We start from the raw sequence: 17,891 nt of genomic DNA, 5'->3' as shown, positions 1-17,891 counted from the left end.
CCTGGTCTACCACAGACTTCTTACATTGGACAAAATCCAGATTATTTAATGTTTTTAGTGTTCTTCTCTCCCTTAGAGGCATTGGAAGGGTTTAGACTAAGAGGCATTGAAATACTAAGCATTTATATGATGCCTCACATTTTCAAATTAATAAACAGAGTTCTTAAAGAGTACAAAGACAACAGAAACAGCCTTTACTCATAAAAGTTTTTAAAAATATGCTAATAGTACAAGGCTGGTTACTATAGAAACCTCCACAGTGAACATAGATATAACAGTTGAAATGCAAAATTAGTTGTGTGTCTAAAAAAGAAAACTGCTGATACTGTGAAAAGCAACCAGCAAAAGCTGATATCCTCCCTCACAAAAGCTTAAAAAAAAAAAAAAAGACTATTTAAACAAGTATTTGATGCAAAAGTCTGAAAAGTGGTAACAACAAAAAAGGAGGCTCTTACGAGGCCCGCTTGCAGCTGCCCATACTTAGTTCCGGAAATTGAGGCAGGTCAGAAAAAAAATCCCTGCCTTTAGTCCTGGGAGATGGAGCGGGGATCTCTTTAACTACCATGGGTTCGGCTCTTTATACCTCCGAGTTGATTTTGAGAGCACCCTACCCGTAGATCCCAAATTGTGCTGATGTATTCCTCTGCAATTATGGTAAATTTTCCTGATGGAGACCTTTGCAAAGAGAAGTTGCTTTTCTTGCCAAAGTACAGTCTACATGCTGTACCTCAACCCTGCCAGCTGGCAGCCAGAGGGCTGGAGGTGAGGGTCGGTGGGAACGGCAGCAATGCAGCATCGCCTTCCCTGTCCGATCGCAGGTGCTGCGCCTGTGACCTGCTCTGCTCCGGTGAGGTGCTCTGCACTGCCCTAACCCGAGTCCTCCGAAGGCCACACGAATCCTCCACATCACATCAGGCCCTCCTTCCCACTACTCTCCGAGTGCAAGACTCTTGGTCCGGTTCCTGTCATGCCCAATTCTCTCCTCAAGGAGCTCAACCCCTGCTCAGGAATGGACCCAGCTGGCACAGGAAGGACAATTTGGGGAGCTGTAAGATTTCTATGCAGTATCTCAGCTCCTAAAACCTAGAAAGCTCCGTGCCATGACTCCAGCCTGACCCTCCTATCTCTATGAGTCATGGGCATGGAAGACTTATCACAGGCATCTACTAAGGTGTTTCTTCATATTCACGCTTCCAGGAAAGCTAAAGATTCGTTCCAGTCCGTATCACCATGACACTCTCCAGCATCAGTCCACTGAAGAAACATATAAAGTGTGAGAATAGTATTGGAAGTAAAATGAACTAGAAAATATCTGGAGTACAAGGCGGGGTACTATGGCCTCCCATACAAAAGAAAATTGTGCAATCAAAGACTGCTTCAGATCGCTCCAGTACAACTTCTTTCCTCCTCCCTTCATCTCCATTTTCCCCTTCCCCCCCCCCCCCCAAAAAAAAAACACAGTCGTGTTTTCCCACGAAAACCTATTACTCTGCAAGACGTAAATTAGCCCCCTGGCTACCATATGAGCTCACAGGCAAAATGAACACATACAGTCTTAATACTATTTCCCATACGAAAAAAATCCAACCAGGGTATCCAAGATACAGATACCAACATAGCTCCATGTAGGACAGCCAAGTATGTAAGTCAGCACTAGTAATGAAATATGAAATAAATTAAGATGTAGCATGGCCTTCCATTGCTGAAGCTTACCTTTTCACCAGGATGGCGAGAAGGACCAAATTTGTGCCTCACAACGAGCTTTCAGTGAAAAGTCTTTTTTTAAACATACCCATCAATAAACGGTTCGCATTGTGAATTGTCATAGGAAGGGTATCTACCACTTGCAGTATTGATCCCCCGATCGATAACAGACCTGCGAGCAATAATCACACGCTAATAACAAGCGGCTTCACATCCCAAAACCCATCTTTTCTCACTGACAGTCATCAGAAAGCTGAGCAAAAACTGTTTCTGAATCCTTTATGGATTCTTTTTAAACAGATTGTTAAAAATATTTTTAAGGGCAAACAAAGTATTTACTCGCACTGCAATTGCATAACAATGCCACGCACGCAGTCCCCTGCCAGAAAACTACTGTTATGCCTGGAATATCATCTCTCACCTTTAATCGTTCAAATGCCTTGTCTAGAAAACTATTCTAATTGGGTGGGAGTAAAACAGAAAGCAAAGATTACTACCTTGTTTTATGTTAGCATTTTCTAACGATTGTTTATTTATATTAGGCTTTGCTACGCAATAGCGCATCTCAGGCTTTTTTGCACTCTTACTAACGCTATTTATATACAGTTGCCTGTATGTCAAGCTACTTCCAAGCTCGGGCAGTATGCCATCCATAAGGCATGCCACCTCAAATAATCTTTTTTTCTGCACTTGATATCCCCAAAGGAAACACTTCAGTCCTTTCTTATCACCAACCAAATATCTGCTGTGGAAGCACTTCAGCTGCTTTGGAATAAACACGTTCAGAGAAACACATCTCTGATCAGCGGCTTCATTACCACGTACGGCGATGAAAGTCCACAGAACCCCTTGCTTTCAGATTTTACTTTGCTATACCCGTTTCGGGGATCTGGGTACATGAGCACAAAGCCTATGTAGCAAACATGAGTACCAGTCATCCTGACTGGGACTCTCCAAACAAGGAGCTTACTCTGTGGGCTACGTACACGTCTCCCCATTTTTGGATTAAATTCCATCTTCTTTTGTCACATACTACAGGTTGCAACACTGAAAGGTTGAGAATATATCATCTGACTTCAGTTTTGGATAACTAACTTTTCAACGTCTAAGGTCACCAAACTTTAAATGTCAATGCTATTAACAGCATCTAGAGAGCTATGCAGCTCGTCTGACGGTATTTCTATAGTCCAAGCCCGCCTTTGGTCAGCTGGAAAGCTCTCTAAATGCCATTAATGGTATTGAGCAGACTCCTCCTGACCACAACAGCAGCCCAGACACCTGCAGTTAAGGCAACCTGGAGCCCAGCTCTAATCCATCCGTCCAGACTTCCTCTGTCGTCAGCGCAAAGAAACAGTGTCAGCTCCAAGGGTCAACCTGTCCTATTCCAGAACAGGCGTCCAGGACAGATCGCCCTTCGAGATGCCTACTTCACGCACTGACTGCAGAAGCAGCCTGAGCAAAAAGCCTCGACTTCAATATAAATTCCCTCCCCACTCCGTTATCTAAACAACGGACAAGATGATTCTCTCTCCAAATGTCAGATCGTGAGATTTCATAACGCTCTCTGAAGTGATTTGGAAATTAACTCACCCCTTATTAATTAAAACTGCTTATTGCTTTTTTTTTTTCCCCTCCCCTTGATAAATACATGCTATCTCATAGATATTAAAACCCTCCCTGCGTGCACATTTACACATGGAGAGCATGAAAATCAAAATCTCTCAGTGTAACAAGACCCTGCTAATTGAGGAAAGCATTTAGGTGGCCACACTTACATTCTGGTGTTGCGCATTATACATATTGCTTAGTAGCTCTTAATTAAGGAGCATGACTGATGCCAATTTATAGTTTTTTTTTTTTTTTTACTACTTTGCCCCCTCACGTCATAAATTCATGAAACAGTTGTAGTTTATTGCATTTTTATGTTTGTCAGTTTTATTTAGGCACTCTCTCGTGCCATTAGAGGGAAAAGCTTTTAGGTTTCTGGAGCTCCTCAGCCATTCTATGTTGGTGCCTGAAGTGAGGTGGAAACGGAGAGTTCTGGCTCATCTAAAAATAAACCAACACCTCCAATGCTTTCTCAGCACAACCTTCCATCATAAAGCACTACTACATAAATAAGACTTTATGAATTATATATCTTAAGTCTTTGCATGCTCCCAGCAGTTTACCAATAAATGGTCTGCCATACCTGCTTGGGTCGGGGGAGGACATAAAATCATTGCCAATGATGATAAATGATTACAGCTTAATAAAAGTCAGGCTGACAAAGCTGAAACATCCACAGGGTATGTTGCAGTTCAAATGCCACAGGTGCAAAAATAAAGAGCTTTCAAACAGAAACGCTACAGCCTTCAGCAAAGGGAGGAAATCTAGAGAAAGGCCTCGTGATACCAGGCAGTGCACTAAATCCAGGATGTCCCCCAAAACAAAAGGGTGGAAATTAATTCAAACTTAATACACAAGAAAATAAATGATTTCAGGACAGACTGTTGCAATGTGTCCGTGCAGCCATATGGGAACTCTCCCAACAACCTCAGCTGGTTCTCTAGGTTGGTAGGAGCAGACACCAAGCTAAGTCAAGAGCCAGAGGAAAGCAGCACAGCCTGATAACCCGCATATTCTCAAGCCAGCAATCACAGAGACGTGTAGAAGCTGTCAGCCCCACGTCGCTCTTGCACTACCTTGACAGAGTGTAGTTCTGACCAGAGAACAAAATTATAGATAGATGTGGTATAGAAAAGGAAGTCAAACATTGAGAAGCATAACTTTATCCAGAGCAGAACAAGAGGTTTTCCCAGACAGTGAGACCTATGCTTGGGTTAACTCTAATTTTAGCCTCTATGGGTAAGTAGGAAGGGGGCAACAGGACTCCCTCTCAGTATCAGGCCAAAAATCATATACGTGAATGAAGGGAAAAGTCTTTTTTTCTTGTTAATATGTCATCATCAAGCCACTTACAGTCTGCAGCTGTACTGTAAAGAACCTGCTCATAAGTAATGACCCGTAGCCACTTAGAGCTAAATGACCGATTTCAAATTGTAAACGAGCAGCTCTGTAATGAGAAAGCGTCTCTGGATGGTTTTAGCGATCGCCATTCCAATGACATTAACTATTTAACAGACAAAACGCAACCAACGGGACAGCAAGCTCTCATTGCAGGAGCCTTCCTTCTAACGGCTCGCCCTCTCCCGACCCGGCGAGTCCCCCACGGGGCACAGACGTCAGTGTTTCCTCTGGGGTTTCAGTCCCAGCCTGGTCTCTCACTCCCCCAAGGGTGAGCGAGCTTTGCCATCAGCTACGCTAGAGGTTTCGCCTAGAACGAGGATCTCCTGCCTGCCACGAGGCACATCACAAGAACTATTCTAATGCAATGGGCTTCTGCCAGGCCAAAAAGATCAAATCCAGTTTTCAGTCCCCGCTCCTCTCCTTCCCACAGCCTTCTAATGGTGTGAGTGGCTGTTGAGAGAAAGCTGGGTGTCAGAAGTACAGGGCTTAAATACTGCGAGGGAGAAAATCAACCAGGATGAATGAGAGCCCTCAAATAAAAGAGGAAAGACAAAGCAGAGAAACTTGAGGTGAAATCCTTTGAGTAAACAGCCTGCTCTCCTTAACTAGCTTCCTTGCTTCAGTGATCTGGATGAATATTCCCTCTTTATCCTTGACCTTCATCTTAAAATACGCACTCTCAGCAATTTTTGCTACCTCACAGGAGCCCTGCATTCATCCCTGATTTGAAGACTTTCTCTTTTCACTGAACAAAAACTTCTTTCTGCTCAATGACTGTGGCCTCCGATTTGCTTACAGAGGCTGAATGAAGCTCAGAGCAGCCCACCTGCACCCACTCAGTAGAAAAAAGCAGTAGAAAGGTGCCCCCTCTTCCCAAAAACCAGAAAGCTCCAGAGCTCCCAGACTAGTTAAATGAGAGACTGAGACTGGAAAGCATTTCTCACTTAGGCTCTGCAGCTTTTTCCCATCCAAGATATCAGATGCTATGGAAGCAATGATATGCTATGAGGAGCCCTGGCGTTCATCCTTCCCTTTCGCCTGCATAGCCTCCAGGACCAACAGACCTGCTAACAGTCTTCTGAGCTACCTCATCCGTGCAGCAACTGTTGGAGAAAGTACTGTCTCCACACAGGTGCTGCTGCTCTCTCTTCAGATGCAGGTATGCTACTCTAAGGGGTCATATGTTGGATGCATAATCTCATTTTTCTTAAATATTTCCCTGCTCATCCCAAAACACTTCCAACAGAAGCCACTTTCATCACCTGTATCCTGTATCTGAGCTGCTCCATGCTGGATCTTGACTCACTAAGGAGCAGGAAACAGAAGGCTGCAAGTGCCAGTGCTGCAAGGCCATCTCAGTTTGCTCAAAGTACCAAACTTCTTCAGGAGACTGTCTGTCTTTCTGTTGCTCTGCTACAAGATGGCAGCAAGAAAAGCGGGTTCAGGAAGGGAGGAAATAAGGAAGAGGGAGGGAACAAGGAAAGCAGAGAATCAGAAGGAGAAAGAAGTTAGAGGAAAAGGCAGCCCTCAGATCCAGCACCTGCATCTCTCTCACCGCAGACAAATCGGATCAAAACATGATGTCATCCTGCTCCTTTATTTTAAGGGAGAAAGTTGCTGGCAAGCTGCTGTCTGGGTAATTGCTTCCGCCTTGGTCCGACAAATCTGAGATTTGTTGTCAGCCTGCCAGGGGCAGTGAAGAGCTCATCTATCTTTTCCATTTTATCTGGATGAAATAGCCATGAGGTTTGCTCAATTGCGCAGCATTAGCGTGAATGATTACGAGGAAGTTCTCAAGCACCACCAGGACACGCATGGTGCTACCAGGGCTGCGAATTAGTCCTGCCTGATAAAACCTAGCTCTTACAAAGAATAATTATCCTAAATTGTAATCTTTAATAGCTGTGGCTGACGCAAGCAGCTAGAACTAGACAGGGAAGCTCTGAAATGCTTAAACAAATACTTCTGTCAGGACCTCCAAGGTGCTGCGATCCGAGGGTGATACTGTTTTCAGTGAGCTCAATGCTGCATCACAGTCAGCTCTCTTCAGGCTCGGTGACAAAAATATCATCGTGCTCTCCCAAGCCCAAGACAATGTTTTACGTTTTCGGGCACTGTAATTGTCAGTGGAATTAACAAGTCAAGCAAACCTTGACAGCTTTGCCAGTAGAGTCGTGTGTGTTTTACGTGCCTGCACATCCTGACGTGCTACAAGAGGCAGGGCCAGAAGAGACTTCGGAAAGAAAGTGGAAGTGGCTTGCCCTGCAGTGAAACTTTCTTCTTCGGAAGTGACTTCCCCGGCAAGTGCTCCCATGGAAATAATTCTAAGTTTGGTACAGGGCTGATTCTGTCAAGATTGCTTTCTCTCAGTCCAAGAGTCCAGCAGGCTTGAGGACAACATAACATTTTTCAGACTGAATTGGAGAGCCCTGGCTAAGGCAGGTATCCTACTGCTTTGCTTTACTCTACGCACACTCAAAATTGGGTTCGCCCTCTTTATGTCAGTGCAATTCAGGACACAATATGCAATGAGCTACAGGTAGCTAGAATATCCCCAAAAGCCCAGTGATTCCAGCGCCACAACAGCCCTCGGCAGTTACCATATGCAATACTCTTCAGGACTTTTCCCTAAAAGGGCTTTCCACAAGTAAAGCTTTTGGCTCTTGCTAGTAAATTGACAGAACAAGCATATCGCTACCTTAAAGCCAGCCAGAAACAGGAAATTAACCTCGACAAGGAGACAACGGGCTCACAGTGAAACTTCCCCGTCTCCTAAACAAAAGCAGCTCTAGGAAAGCTGGTCTTATTACAGACACAATTGACTCACAGTGAAACTTTGCTATAGGGCAAGAAAACCAACAGCAGAGAAATAATTTCTCTCCGCGCAACATCTGCTAGCTAACTTGTTTATTGCTGTTGCCAGCTCTAACTGCAGAATTAAACAGCGGCAATATTTATATAAAAAGGAGAAATGCTCAGCATCGCCCACAAGAAATGGCTCCTCTCTCCTTACTACCACCCTCCTCTTGCTCTCCTGTGCAAGATGGGCCCTCCCAGGCTACATAGAGAAGAGGGTCAATATTTTGAGGGGCTACACAGAAAATACTGATATATACAACAGCTCTGTGCACAGGCACAGGCAGAAGAATTTGGATGTGGGATAAAACAGGTGCCTGCGTGCTTTTCCAAACACCAGCCATTACCTTTTGTGATGGCCTACGGGAAGCAGGAGGCTGTCCCAGCTCTGCAGCTGGAGTAGCAGCCAAAGGGTGCTCACTGCCTCTCCCAAGCCTTCGGGTCATCCTGAGCTGCTTTGGAGACCAGACTGTTCTCCTGCACCATGGCCGTGTCCAGACCCAACCATTAAACCGCACCTCCACGCTCACTGCATCTCACGCTCATCTGTTTTTGATGGCGCTGGCTATAGCAAAGCTCACCCCCGGGGGCCAGGATGGCTTACCACCACCTGTCCCCTAGCAAACAGATTGATGCGAGGGCAGCCAAAGTCCTTCTGGCACTGACTGGGAGAAAAATATCAGCCAGGCAGCAGATAGAGAGGAGTCTGCAACAATCCCAAGCTCATCCAGCCCATCCGAGACACTTCAAGAGGTTCAGCTCCCAGTAGGTGATTTCTATGCAATATTGGCGGGACACAGAAAGGGGGAAGAGCCACGCACACATATTGTTCTGCACTGGATGGGCCATCTACCTTTCTGAAGTCGCAAATTATTTTACAAGCGTGCAGTTTGCAGTTGAATTCCACCCAGGCTTCATTGGCATTACTCATGCCCTCCTCCCCTGGGGTCTCTCCTCCAGACCAACCGCAGGTGACCTGTTTATGAAAGATGCTTTGCATCCACATGCTGTTCCCTGCTTAAATTCAACAACAGGCTCATATAGTGCCATTAACATAGATGCACACTGCAAGGCTGAAAGCGCCCTAGTTAGACTTTGATCAAGTTAGACTCCTAGTTAGACTCTTCCCTGGGCTTACAGTTGCTTTATACTGGGTGTGGGATAGGGTCTGGACGCGCCCAGTAAAGGTTATCGGATCCTGATCTCCAGACACGGGCTCTGCTGTCCACATTATACCGCAGTAAGCCCGCAGTCAGGCAGGGCGGACGAAAGAGGAGGAAACAAACCAGTTAAAGCCTCTCTCTGTGCTGCAGAACATGTAGGATAACGCCATTGTTGATGCAGTAGGAGTTAAGGGAAAGGAAAAGGAATTGCTATTCAGAAAAAAAAAAAAAAGAAAAAAGAATTACATGCTTATTTACAGGAATATATGATTTATAAAGTGGTATTCATTAGCCAGCTCCCTGTGGTAATATAAACCATTTCAAATGCCTAAAAACACAAGCCATGTGACATGGCCAAATTCAGCTACTACAAACCAGCACAGACTCCTTGACTTCTATGAATATGCAGACGTGCATGAACTGGGACCTTTTTTTTCCCCCCCCCCCCCCAAAACAGCAACTATTAACGAAGAGAAGCAAATTATAGACCTTTAAGTGTCTTCAATTAAAAGAACTGCTGGAAATTCCCTCCAACCCGCCCGCTTTCTGTGGATAAGTGAGAAAAGAGCCATCAGAGCATTGCCAGTGCGAGATCAGTGGTTCAGAAAATTTGGCCAACTCGCAAAATCTCACTCGGTAAGGGAGAAGAGTCTGAAACACCAGGAGCAGCTCTGCAGTGCCCTCAAGAGGGAGGAGCAGCAGCACAAAGCATAATGAAGCTAAAATAATTTAATCCCTTTTTTTTTGTTTTTGGTTTTTTGCTCTTTTTAAATTCTACCTTCTGAGCTTGTTTGTGAAGACTATCAATCCAAAACAGAGGCACAAGGTGTAATGCTGCGTACAGAAGTGACAGTGAGCCTAGATCTTCATAAAGCTTTGCCTTTTGAAAGGGTCCAGCTTGGATTAGCCTGAGGATTTGTAGAAAAGGAACGAAAAGGCGGTCTTCCCTTTTTTTCTCCCATTACCTTCCCTTGCCATCTCAAAGCAAGCGTGAAAAGCTTACGCACGTGCAAACGGCATGTGCGAGCAGGCCAGGGAGAGCTAGTAGGAACAAAATTTTTTTGTGCTTTTCATCAGTTATGTCTCTGACTGAATTACCGAGTCCTAACAAGGAAAGGGAGGGAGGAAATGCCAACATTACTACATCCAGGTCTCTTTTGCATCATACTGCAAGACCTGGTAGTGGCGGCCTTATTTCTGATTGGCATAGTAACAGCAGCACACTTAAGAAATTTTGACTGTAAAATTTTACTAGAGAGATAAACCCCTTCAAAAAGCCATGCTGACAACACACTATAGCTGGGGTTCTTTGGGGTTTTTCTGGTCCTTCTCACCCAATGCCATATTCACTGGCCACAAGTCAAACCCAAACTTCCTCTGATTTCAAAGAGTTTGGTTCAGGTTGCAGCCATTTAACCTTAGCAATATCTTACAGTGTTAATACCACTAGGTGGTATTTACAAAGCAACCTCTTCCAGATTAAAAGGGTGACACTGAAGGTGAATTCCTTAACCATCCAAAAGAAAACTGCTTGAAGGCTTCTCTCTCTTCCCCCTCATGCTGTAGCCACTTTCAGGTGGCAGGACTTTTTTTTTTTTTTTTTTTTTTAAGATACAGAAATGTCTCCAGGTAACTGAATGGCTCAGCACAGACATAAGTAATTTCTCATCTACTTTAGAAGACCTTGGCAGTTTGAGCATGTAAAGAGACCTGACCACAGGTCCTAAATACTTGCAAACCAGTTTCCAGAAGCTGGATAGTCTGCATTTTCCTGGAGGTCAGGCTCCTCTTCAGCGTCTTCTGGTGAGCACTCCCCACCACCCAAATTCCTGTCCGTTCTGGACACAGACCCCCCTGGCACATAAGTAGGCAGCCTTGCAGGGCTTTATGCTTCTCTGCTGGTTTAAGTGCTTTCCTCAGAAGGACACCGATGCCAGTTGTTCATTCTCCACTGCTATAAAAGCTCCCTGTGAGGTGCCGCGCAGAAGCGGAGGGGCAGCGAATGTCGCTGCACCTCCCCGCAGCAGGAGGGAGCCTTTTCTTCCCACTTTGTTCACCCTCTGCTTTTGTCGAGGAGGAGACAAAGGAGGAAACAATCCTGTGGTTTTATTACTACCTTGTATTTTTGTTATTGTCAATTCAATTTCTAATACTTCTTTTCCTTCCCTTCTGGAAAATGTGCAATTCAGTAAAGAAGGACAGGAGAGCTCTTTGTTGCCACAACAATGGCATTAAAAAAAAAACCCAAAATCCAACAAACAAAAACATAACTAGTAGCTCGGAGAGTCTTGCAAGAAAATAAAACAGCAACAGAATGCAGCAAAATTAAACGGAGGTGCTGCTTTTCTCTGTACACCTGCGTTTTCCCACCCAGTTATTTCTACAGATAGATATCAACATCACTGGGCTGTAAACTCCAAGTATGAGGCTTTAAACAAAGGGTGCAAGAGCCAAGAGAGTCAAAGGTCCTTTCACAGTCAAGTATAAGCTCTCTGCCATCCAATTAATAGATACCATGCCGCCCCCCCCCTCCCCCCCAAAAAAAAAGATGATATATGATGGAAAGCAGCAATCCTAGGATAACTGTGCTATCCTTTACAATTACTAACATGCAAATACAGAAAAAAAAATATCAGACTGAAGGGGGAAAATAAATAAGAGAAATCCTGTATGAAATCAGACACCCAAACCTGAGCTGTATTTCTGTGCAAACAAGTAAAAGAAAAAAACCAGGCACTACAGGCTGGGTCTTCCATAGGTGTAAATCCCCGAGCTCCACAGACTTCCTCAAATTTATGTCTGGCACTGTCATCCATCACCTCCTCTTCACCAACGGTTTTCCAAACCGGTTCTGGTACCAGCCGTACAAGTGATATAGCTAAAACGGGCTTCCCCAGTCGTCTCCTCGACTGTTTCCCCACCCTCTGTGAACACGGTTGTCCCCTCTCGCCCATTCTGCATCCTGGCCAATTACTGTATCCTACCTGCATCTTCCTTACAACTCTGCTCAGCTCCTCTTCCCTTAAAAACAAACCAACCAACCCTGCATCATATTCAATTGCTTTATTCATTAAGAATCACGTTCCCCCTTCCTCATTCTCAACATCAGCAACTCCTAAAACCGATTAAACCCTACATAGGCTTTGTTACAATTACAGTCCAGCAAAGGTGCATGTTTACTTGTTATTATTCTCTTAAGACCCCTTTGTCTTGGCACCCGACAGAGTCTTCACCGAGTAATCCTCTGTGTCACACGTTTGGAGCGCGCTGTCGCTCAAAATTACAAAGGACGCCAATTGAAGCTGACGGCATGTGCTCTCCAAAATAAATCCAGCATTTGTTATCAATCAAACTACAAAGCTGAAAGATTGTCAACCAAATGTGAAAGGTGAGACTGCTGCTTTTCATAATGATCACATATGGCGTTAAGGGAATGCTACTCCCAAAATGATCCTTTTAGAGAGTTCAAAGACATCAGCTTGCTATTTTGGGCTAATGCTATATCGTGCCAGAGTACTTCTGTACAGACCCCTTTACTCTTTCCAAAAGTCCATCTGCAGACAGCCTCAACTCAACAGATCTTCTCAGAGATACTGTTACCAACAGTCCGGTCTCTGTTACACATTTTGTATCCATTTGTTAGTCTCAGTGGGATCTACCTGCCTTCCAGGAAAACGAAACTGTCCCACTACGTGCTATATAACTTGCTATTTTGGTATTTCAAGGTGCAAGAGTACTCATGATGAAGATCCTCAGATTCCTCTTTATTTGCTCTGCAACTTTCTCCACTTCTAACAGTTTTAGACAGTTTCCCCTGTCTGAATTTATCTGGGAGAAAACTAACAGAAAAGTCAGGAGAGCAAAGAGGTAAATCTGCCTGAGCCTGCAGGATCATCCACAACTTTTTACTCGCTATGGCCATCCTTCTTAATTCATGCTTTACCTCCAACTTCATAACTGCAAACGCATGACCTTACTTCTTCTAAAGCTCCTTTTCTGCTAATCATGCACTTGACAAAATTAGAAATTGCCCAGGTCATACCACTGGAGAATTCACATGCGGTATAATGCCAGCTCCCTGCTCAAGTATTGACTTCTCCTCTCACTGACAAAGTGGGCATTTGTCATTTGGCTCTAAGATACTTCACTGTTTGGGATAAGAGTTTCAAATATGCTCGTTATAGGTGTTTGTTCTTAAATTTAAAGTTCCAAGTCTATAATAATTTCCACTAGCTGACGTAACTACAGCGGACGCAAAGGCCAATCCCGTACCTGCCCCAAGACATCAGTATCCCAAGTCATTACATCTACTGGCAATAAGACTGGGGCTGTGCTATTCTGATGGAACAGCTAAAGTAATGGCAGAGCACGACGGCACAAGGCAGCAACGCGTGTATGTCAAGGCCGTTGGCACAACATAACGGTAACCAGAGGAGCGAAGGGATAGAGCACGCTGCAGCCTTGGAAGCAATTTCCCTTATCAGCTTTTTCTAATAGGATTCCCTCAGGAACCTGCAGAAATTAAAAAATATAATTGTGCTTTCTGAAAACCATAAGGTAAGCACACAGGTACCGTGGCTGACGTTTTCAACATTCAACCTAGTGCTTTTCAGAAGGTTTCAATCCTGTATCCTTTTCTCAAGCAAGCAGCTAACAGCATGACTTGCATCAGTGAGTGTTTCTGAGGGTAAACAAGAAACACACATGCAAAAAATGGTATAGCAGGGACAGATACCCAAATATATTTTGAAGATAACTGGGAGGAAAGCAGGGGAAGCAGAGTCTCAGACCCATTGCTCCAATATTTCTACTACAGTCTGTAAAGAGATCTTCAAGTCGTTTGGAGAAAGAAAATGAGAAACCACTGTTTCTTTTTTCCTTTTTTTTTTTTTTTTAAAGGCATGTTTATGAAATGGTTTTGAATCATTATTGCTCATTGTAGGATGATTTCATTTTCCTGCAGAGCACTACAAGATGTATTTATTCCGGGTACATGGATTGCGTACAGTGAGATATCACAGCAATTACCCGCCGTGGCTCCCCCTCAGTCTCTGCAGCGCAGCCTGCGGACAGCGGGGGTAGCTTTGGCTGAGGGCCTGGAAAAGAAGGGATTGGTAGGGTTTGTGCTCGTTCAAAACTATGGATGAAACGTGCTGTGAGGCAGCCAGTGACTGTGTATGGGTAACACAGAACAGAAATACGCCTCACTCCTGAATCTTTCAGAAGGTTAAGTGCCAGAAAGCAGAAGTTTCAGTGTCATGACCCTATTTCAGGTTTGCAGCTCTCGCGGAGGCAATGCTCTTTTTGCAATCACAAAGTCAGAACTGCACTAAAAACACTGCAACAGCAGTATACCTTTAACAGCACAAGAAAATGGAAGAAAAGGGTATCTTCTACAGATAACATCCTTGTTAACCAGAAAGGATCCATGCTTACTGTACTCTCGGGTTGCAAAAGTACTTGCTAGAGAATTAGATGAGGCTTTGTGTGATGCCAGTTTTCTTCAGGCCAGCCTCACTGCAGCAAAACCAGCCCCAGGTCTTTAATCGGAGCGCAAAGACCTAAGCATGAATGATGGCAGGATGCTATTAACGTGCCAGTATTACTCCAAGTGTCCAATGGCTACAATTATTAGTGTATTTTTATTACTTCTGTAGTCGCTGATGCTTAAGAAGCTTTCTGAGAACAAATGAATGAAAATAAGTGCCATGCATCCCACCAAAGATTCGTATTACTGCAGCCAGTTAGGGGAAGGAAAAACCAGGAAGGTAAAATGGAAGGGGAAAATTCCTGGCAGCGGTGGAAGCGAGTACTGAGGCTATTCTGCTCTCAAAGAAACGTAGCCACAGGCCTGGTCAGCATGCAGCTGGCCAGCTCCACCACCCACTCAGCTGGTTAAACTTCTACACAACGCTACTGCTATGGGATCAGTTCAACCTGTAAAAATCCTTTTGCCAGTGAAGGTTGTGTAAACCCAACCTGAGGTTTTTGCCCGCTCTGAGATGGCTGGGACCTGAATGGGAAGGAAGCAAGTTAAACTGACAGAGATGAGGCCCAATATTGATTTTTCAATTGATCTCATTAAACCGTTGTCCACACAAACCCCTGTGTGGACACTCCTGAATTGGTTTGAAGTTGACTTATAATGATTTAGCTTATGTTGACTCTTTACTGACCAAGGCTGTGGCCACATTAAGAAAAAAATAGAAGTAGTTGCACTCTCTGTGTCAGAAGGCAGCAGCCTATCCTGTGAAGCCTCCTAACAAGAACAAGGTTGGCTGGTACCTGTTTCTAAACGCACACAAAAACTTACAGCTCTACTAAAAACAAGATGTAAAGCCAACAATTGCTCACACAATTCCAAGAGATTCACAGAAGGCATTTTAAAGAAAATTCCCCGTTTCATCTGGAAGCTACCTTTCCTCAGTGGAGGCAGGGAAGCCAAACACACGTGCACTCCCAGTCCCAGCTCTTGGTTTCCGCTGATGCATTTTAGTCAGCATTGCCCAGCCTAGCAGTGCTCGTGCTGTCGGCTGCCACAGGGCAGGAGCTTCCTCAGCTACCCCACTCTGAGCATCCACAAGCGTCTGGTCATACCCTAAACTCCTGAGCCACCAGGAGAGGCTTGAACTGACGTGATGCACTCGGGTCTGCGATCATCCCCAAACACACACAAGCCTGGTTGCTTCAGCGCAGATGAAGGGTGGTATCGTAACTTACACCAAAGCCAGCCTTGCAGTTTTGTGATAAAACTGCTCTCCGGGAAGGTCTCAGAGGAAAGCAGCTCCCAGCTGGCCCCACAGCCATGTCAGCGGGAGCCTGAACTCACTTCCGGAGAGGGGACGGAGGCCAGGAGAGACCAGCTGGCTCACTGAAGGGTACACAGCAGCCTCTGTGCCAGCGCAAGATGCCAGATCACAGCCCAGTATGGGAACGGCACCTCCGCTGCTCACTAGGGGAACGTGGCTCAAGAGGACCAACAAAAACCACCAGTCCATCTGGTCCGACAAAAACCACCCGCGTAATGGTTTAGGAGCATCGGACGATGCTAAGTCACCCAGAACATAACTGGAAATCAGGGCACGCAGGCAGTGGGAAAAGGCTCCAAGGTGGAAACCGATATGCCAACCGGTGTTCTTGATGGGAAGATTTAAAAGCAGATGGTTGTGGATCAGCGTGGGTTTATACCTGATAGACATGCTTTAGGCAGACTATTACAAAAAAAAAAAAAAGTGCTTTTCTTTTGACAGTGGTAAAACCCTTGGAAATCGAGCTTTTGACACAGCCCCAGCCATTCAACATTGCCCATTTCTTTTTGACTTTGAAATACCCTCTACACAGACATATTTGCCTTCATAATTGCATATATGAAATTAAAATCAACTTCTCCTTCCCTGGACAATCCTCTTTTCCCCTCTCTGCACAGTTTATAGCAGCTCACTCTCTTTGATACTTTTTTTTAATAACTTGTGCTGTGTCTGGCGCTTTGGGGAGTGCCTGTGACAGAAAGCACTTTATTACTTCTCTGGTTGAGTTCACTGCAAAGCATTCACCAGGCCCGATCACTGAAAGAACAAATCTAGGCAGCAGTTTAATCAAGCAGCGACTGAAAAATTAAAGGTGATGGTGATTAATATGGATTTAGGACTTCTTTTGTCTGAATGGGTTTTAGCTGGAGAACATGAAAGTTTGGGTTTTTTGTTTTTCCTTTTCTTTTTTTTCTTTTTGAAAGGAGGAGGAGGGTAAGAGAGGCAGACAAAGGAAACCTCTTGAGGCAGATCATCTCTCCCCTCTCAGTATTCAAATAAAAACCAGGGGAAGAGGTCACATACAGCGTGTATCTATTACTTGCCCCCACGCAGGATTTCAGCGGTCACAGGGCCACCTCCGCGCATAAGCAAAGGTGCAGCCCCAGGCACCTTGCCTGGAGCAGCACCAGCAGGGAAAACTTCTCACCAACACCTGAACAAATCTTGACACCGAATAATCAGTTTGACTGGGAAGAGGAAATAGATTCTTTTTAGTAACCAGGAGCGCACTCTAAACATGCACACAGGAAGGGCGTTTTGCATTTAAAACAGGGGAACTAAGATCTTTACAGGCTGATATAAAGCCATGAAAAAGTAACTTGTAGCATAGTCACACAAAATGAATCCAAACGTCCAACACAGAAGCATTCTCCAGGTCCCTCTCCAGCCAGAGCAGAAGACATTTCTTTAGACTCAGAGATACATCTCCTTTGTGGAAATTTGGGGATGCATTCACTTGTCTGGCATGTTCTGCAACCCTTTACACCAGTGAAGGAGCTGGATCATACCTTCATGGTTTTAGATCAGATCTCAAATCAACTTAGCATTGATTATCAGTGTCAACCACTTTATTGTTACAAGTTACTACTGTAAACTCACACAGAGTAAATTCATACTAAAATGACTCAAAGTTACTGTCTAACACACTGCAAATACCTTTGTGCATGCGCCTATTGCAATTTAAATAGCTTATGGCACTTCCCAGATCATCTGGGAAATCAGGATAAGCCTGCTATGAATTAACTAATGTCCACACAAAATTTGCATCTTCTTAATTATGCCTTCTTAACAAAAAAAAAAAAAAAAAAAAAGAGAATCTGAAACAACATGACACGAGTTACATATGATTCTGGCCTTAATTTCTTTCCTAGTAACAAGTAGTTCCGGCATATGGCATCGCTGCAAAAATGCCAGACGCATCTCATCTTCCACAAAGTGTTGAAAAATTAAGAGAAAACACAAAAATCCATAGGCAAATAAAGGAGATTATTTGTGGAATATTAACAAAAGCCTTGTCTGAATAAGGATTACCGGAGCTTTCATTTCCACTAACAGTCCTATTTTTCCCAATAGATCTATTTTACCCTTTCCCTTTTTTCATGCTTGGACAGAGCATGTGATCCACATTTCCCCAGCTGTCTCGTGTCCTAGCGTATGCAAGAATATATTCATAAGTCGTCACTTCAGCAGAGATCAAAAGCCCATACTCATAGCACTTAGATTAATTTTAAAAAGTTACCTGCAAAACGGCTCTGGAGATAAGCATGTTTGTGTGCAACTTCAGATAATTTTTGCTAGCTTAGACATATATAATTGCCTGGTCCCCAAAGGATGCCTATAACTAAGTATG

General features: G+C 44.3%; 1 protein-coding gene across 10 annotated transcripts in view; it reads right to left on the bottom strand.

Annotated features, from left to right (window-relative positions):
* The window catches only part of TSPAN4 (tetraspanin 4), a 439,431-nt gene that overhangs the window by 80,202 nt on the left and 341,338 nt on the right, over positions 1-17,891 (bottom strand). The window contains exon 1 of one of the 10 annotated variants that reach the window (XM_068944747.1): positions 5,976-6,129. The exons of the other annotated variants lie outside the window; for them this stretch is intronic. Coding sequence (XP_068800848.1) covers positions 5,976-6,002 — 27 coding nt within the window. The 5' untranslated portion in view covers positions 6,003-6,129. Of the gene's footprint in view, positions 1-5,975; positions 6,130-17,891 lie in introns of those variants that run through there. 10 annotated transcript variants of the gene reach the window in all.

This window comes from Struthio camelus, chromosome 5, assembly GCF_040807025.1.
Source record: "Struthio camelus isolate bStrCam1 chromosome 5, bStrCam1.hap1, whole genome shotgun sequence".
Taxonomy (NCBI): domain Eukaryota; kingdom Metazoa; phylum Chordata; class Aves; order Struthioniformes; family Struthionidae; genus Struthio; species Struthio camelus.
This window is presented reverse-complemented; position numbering and strand designations above follow the sequence as displayed.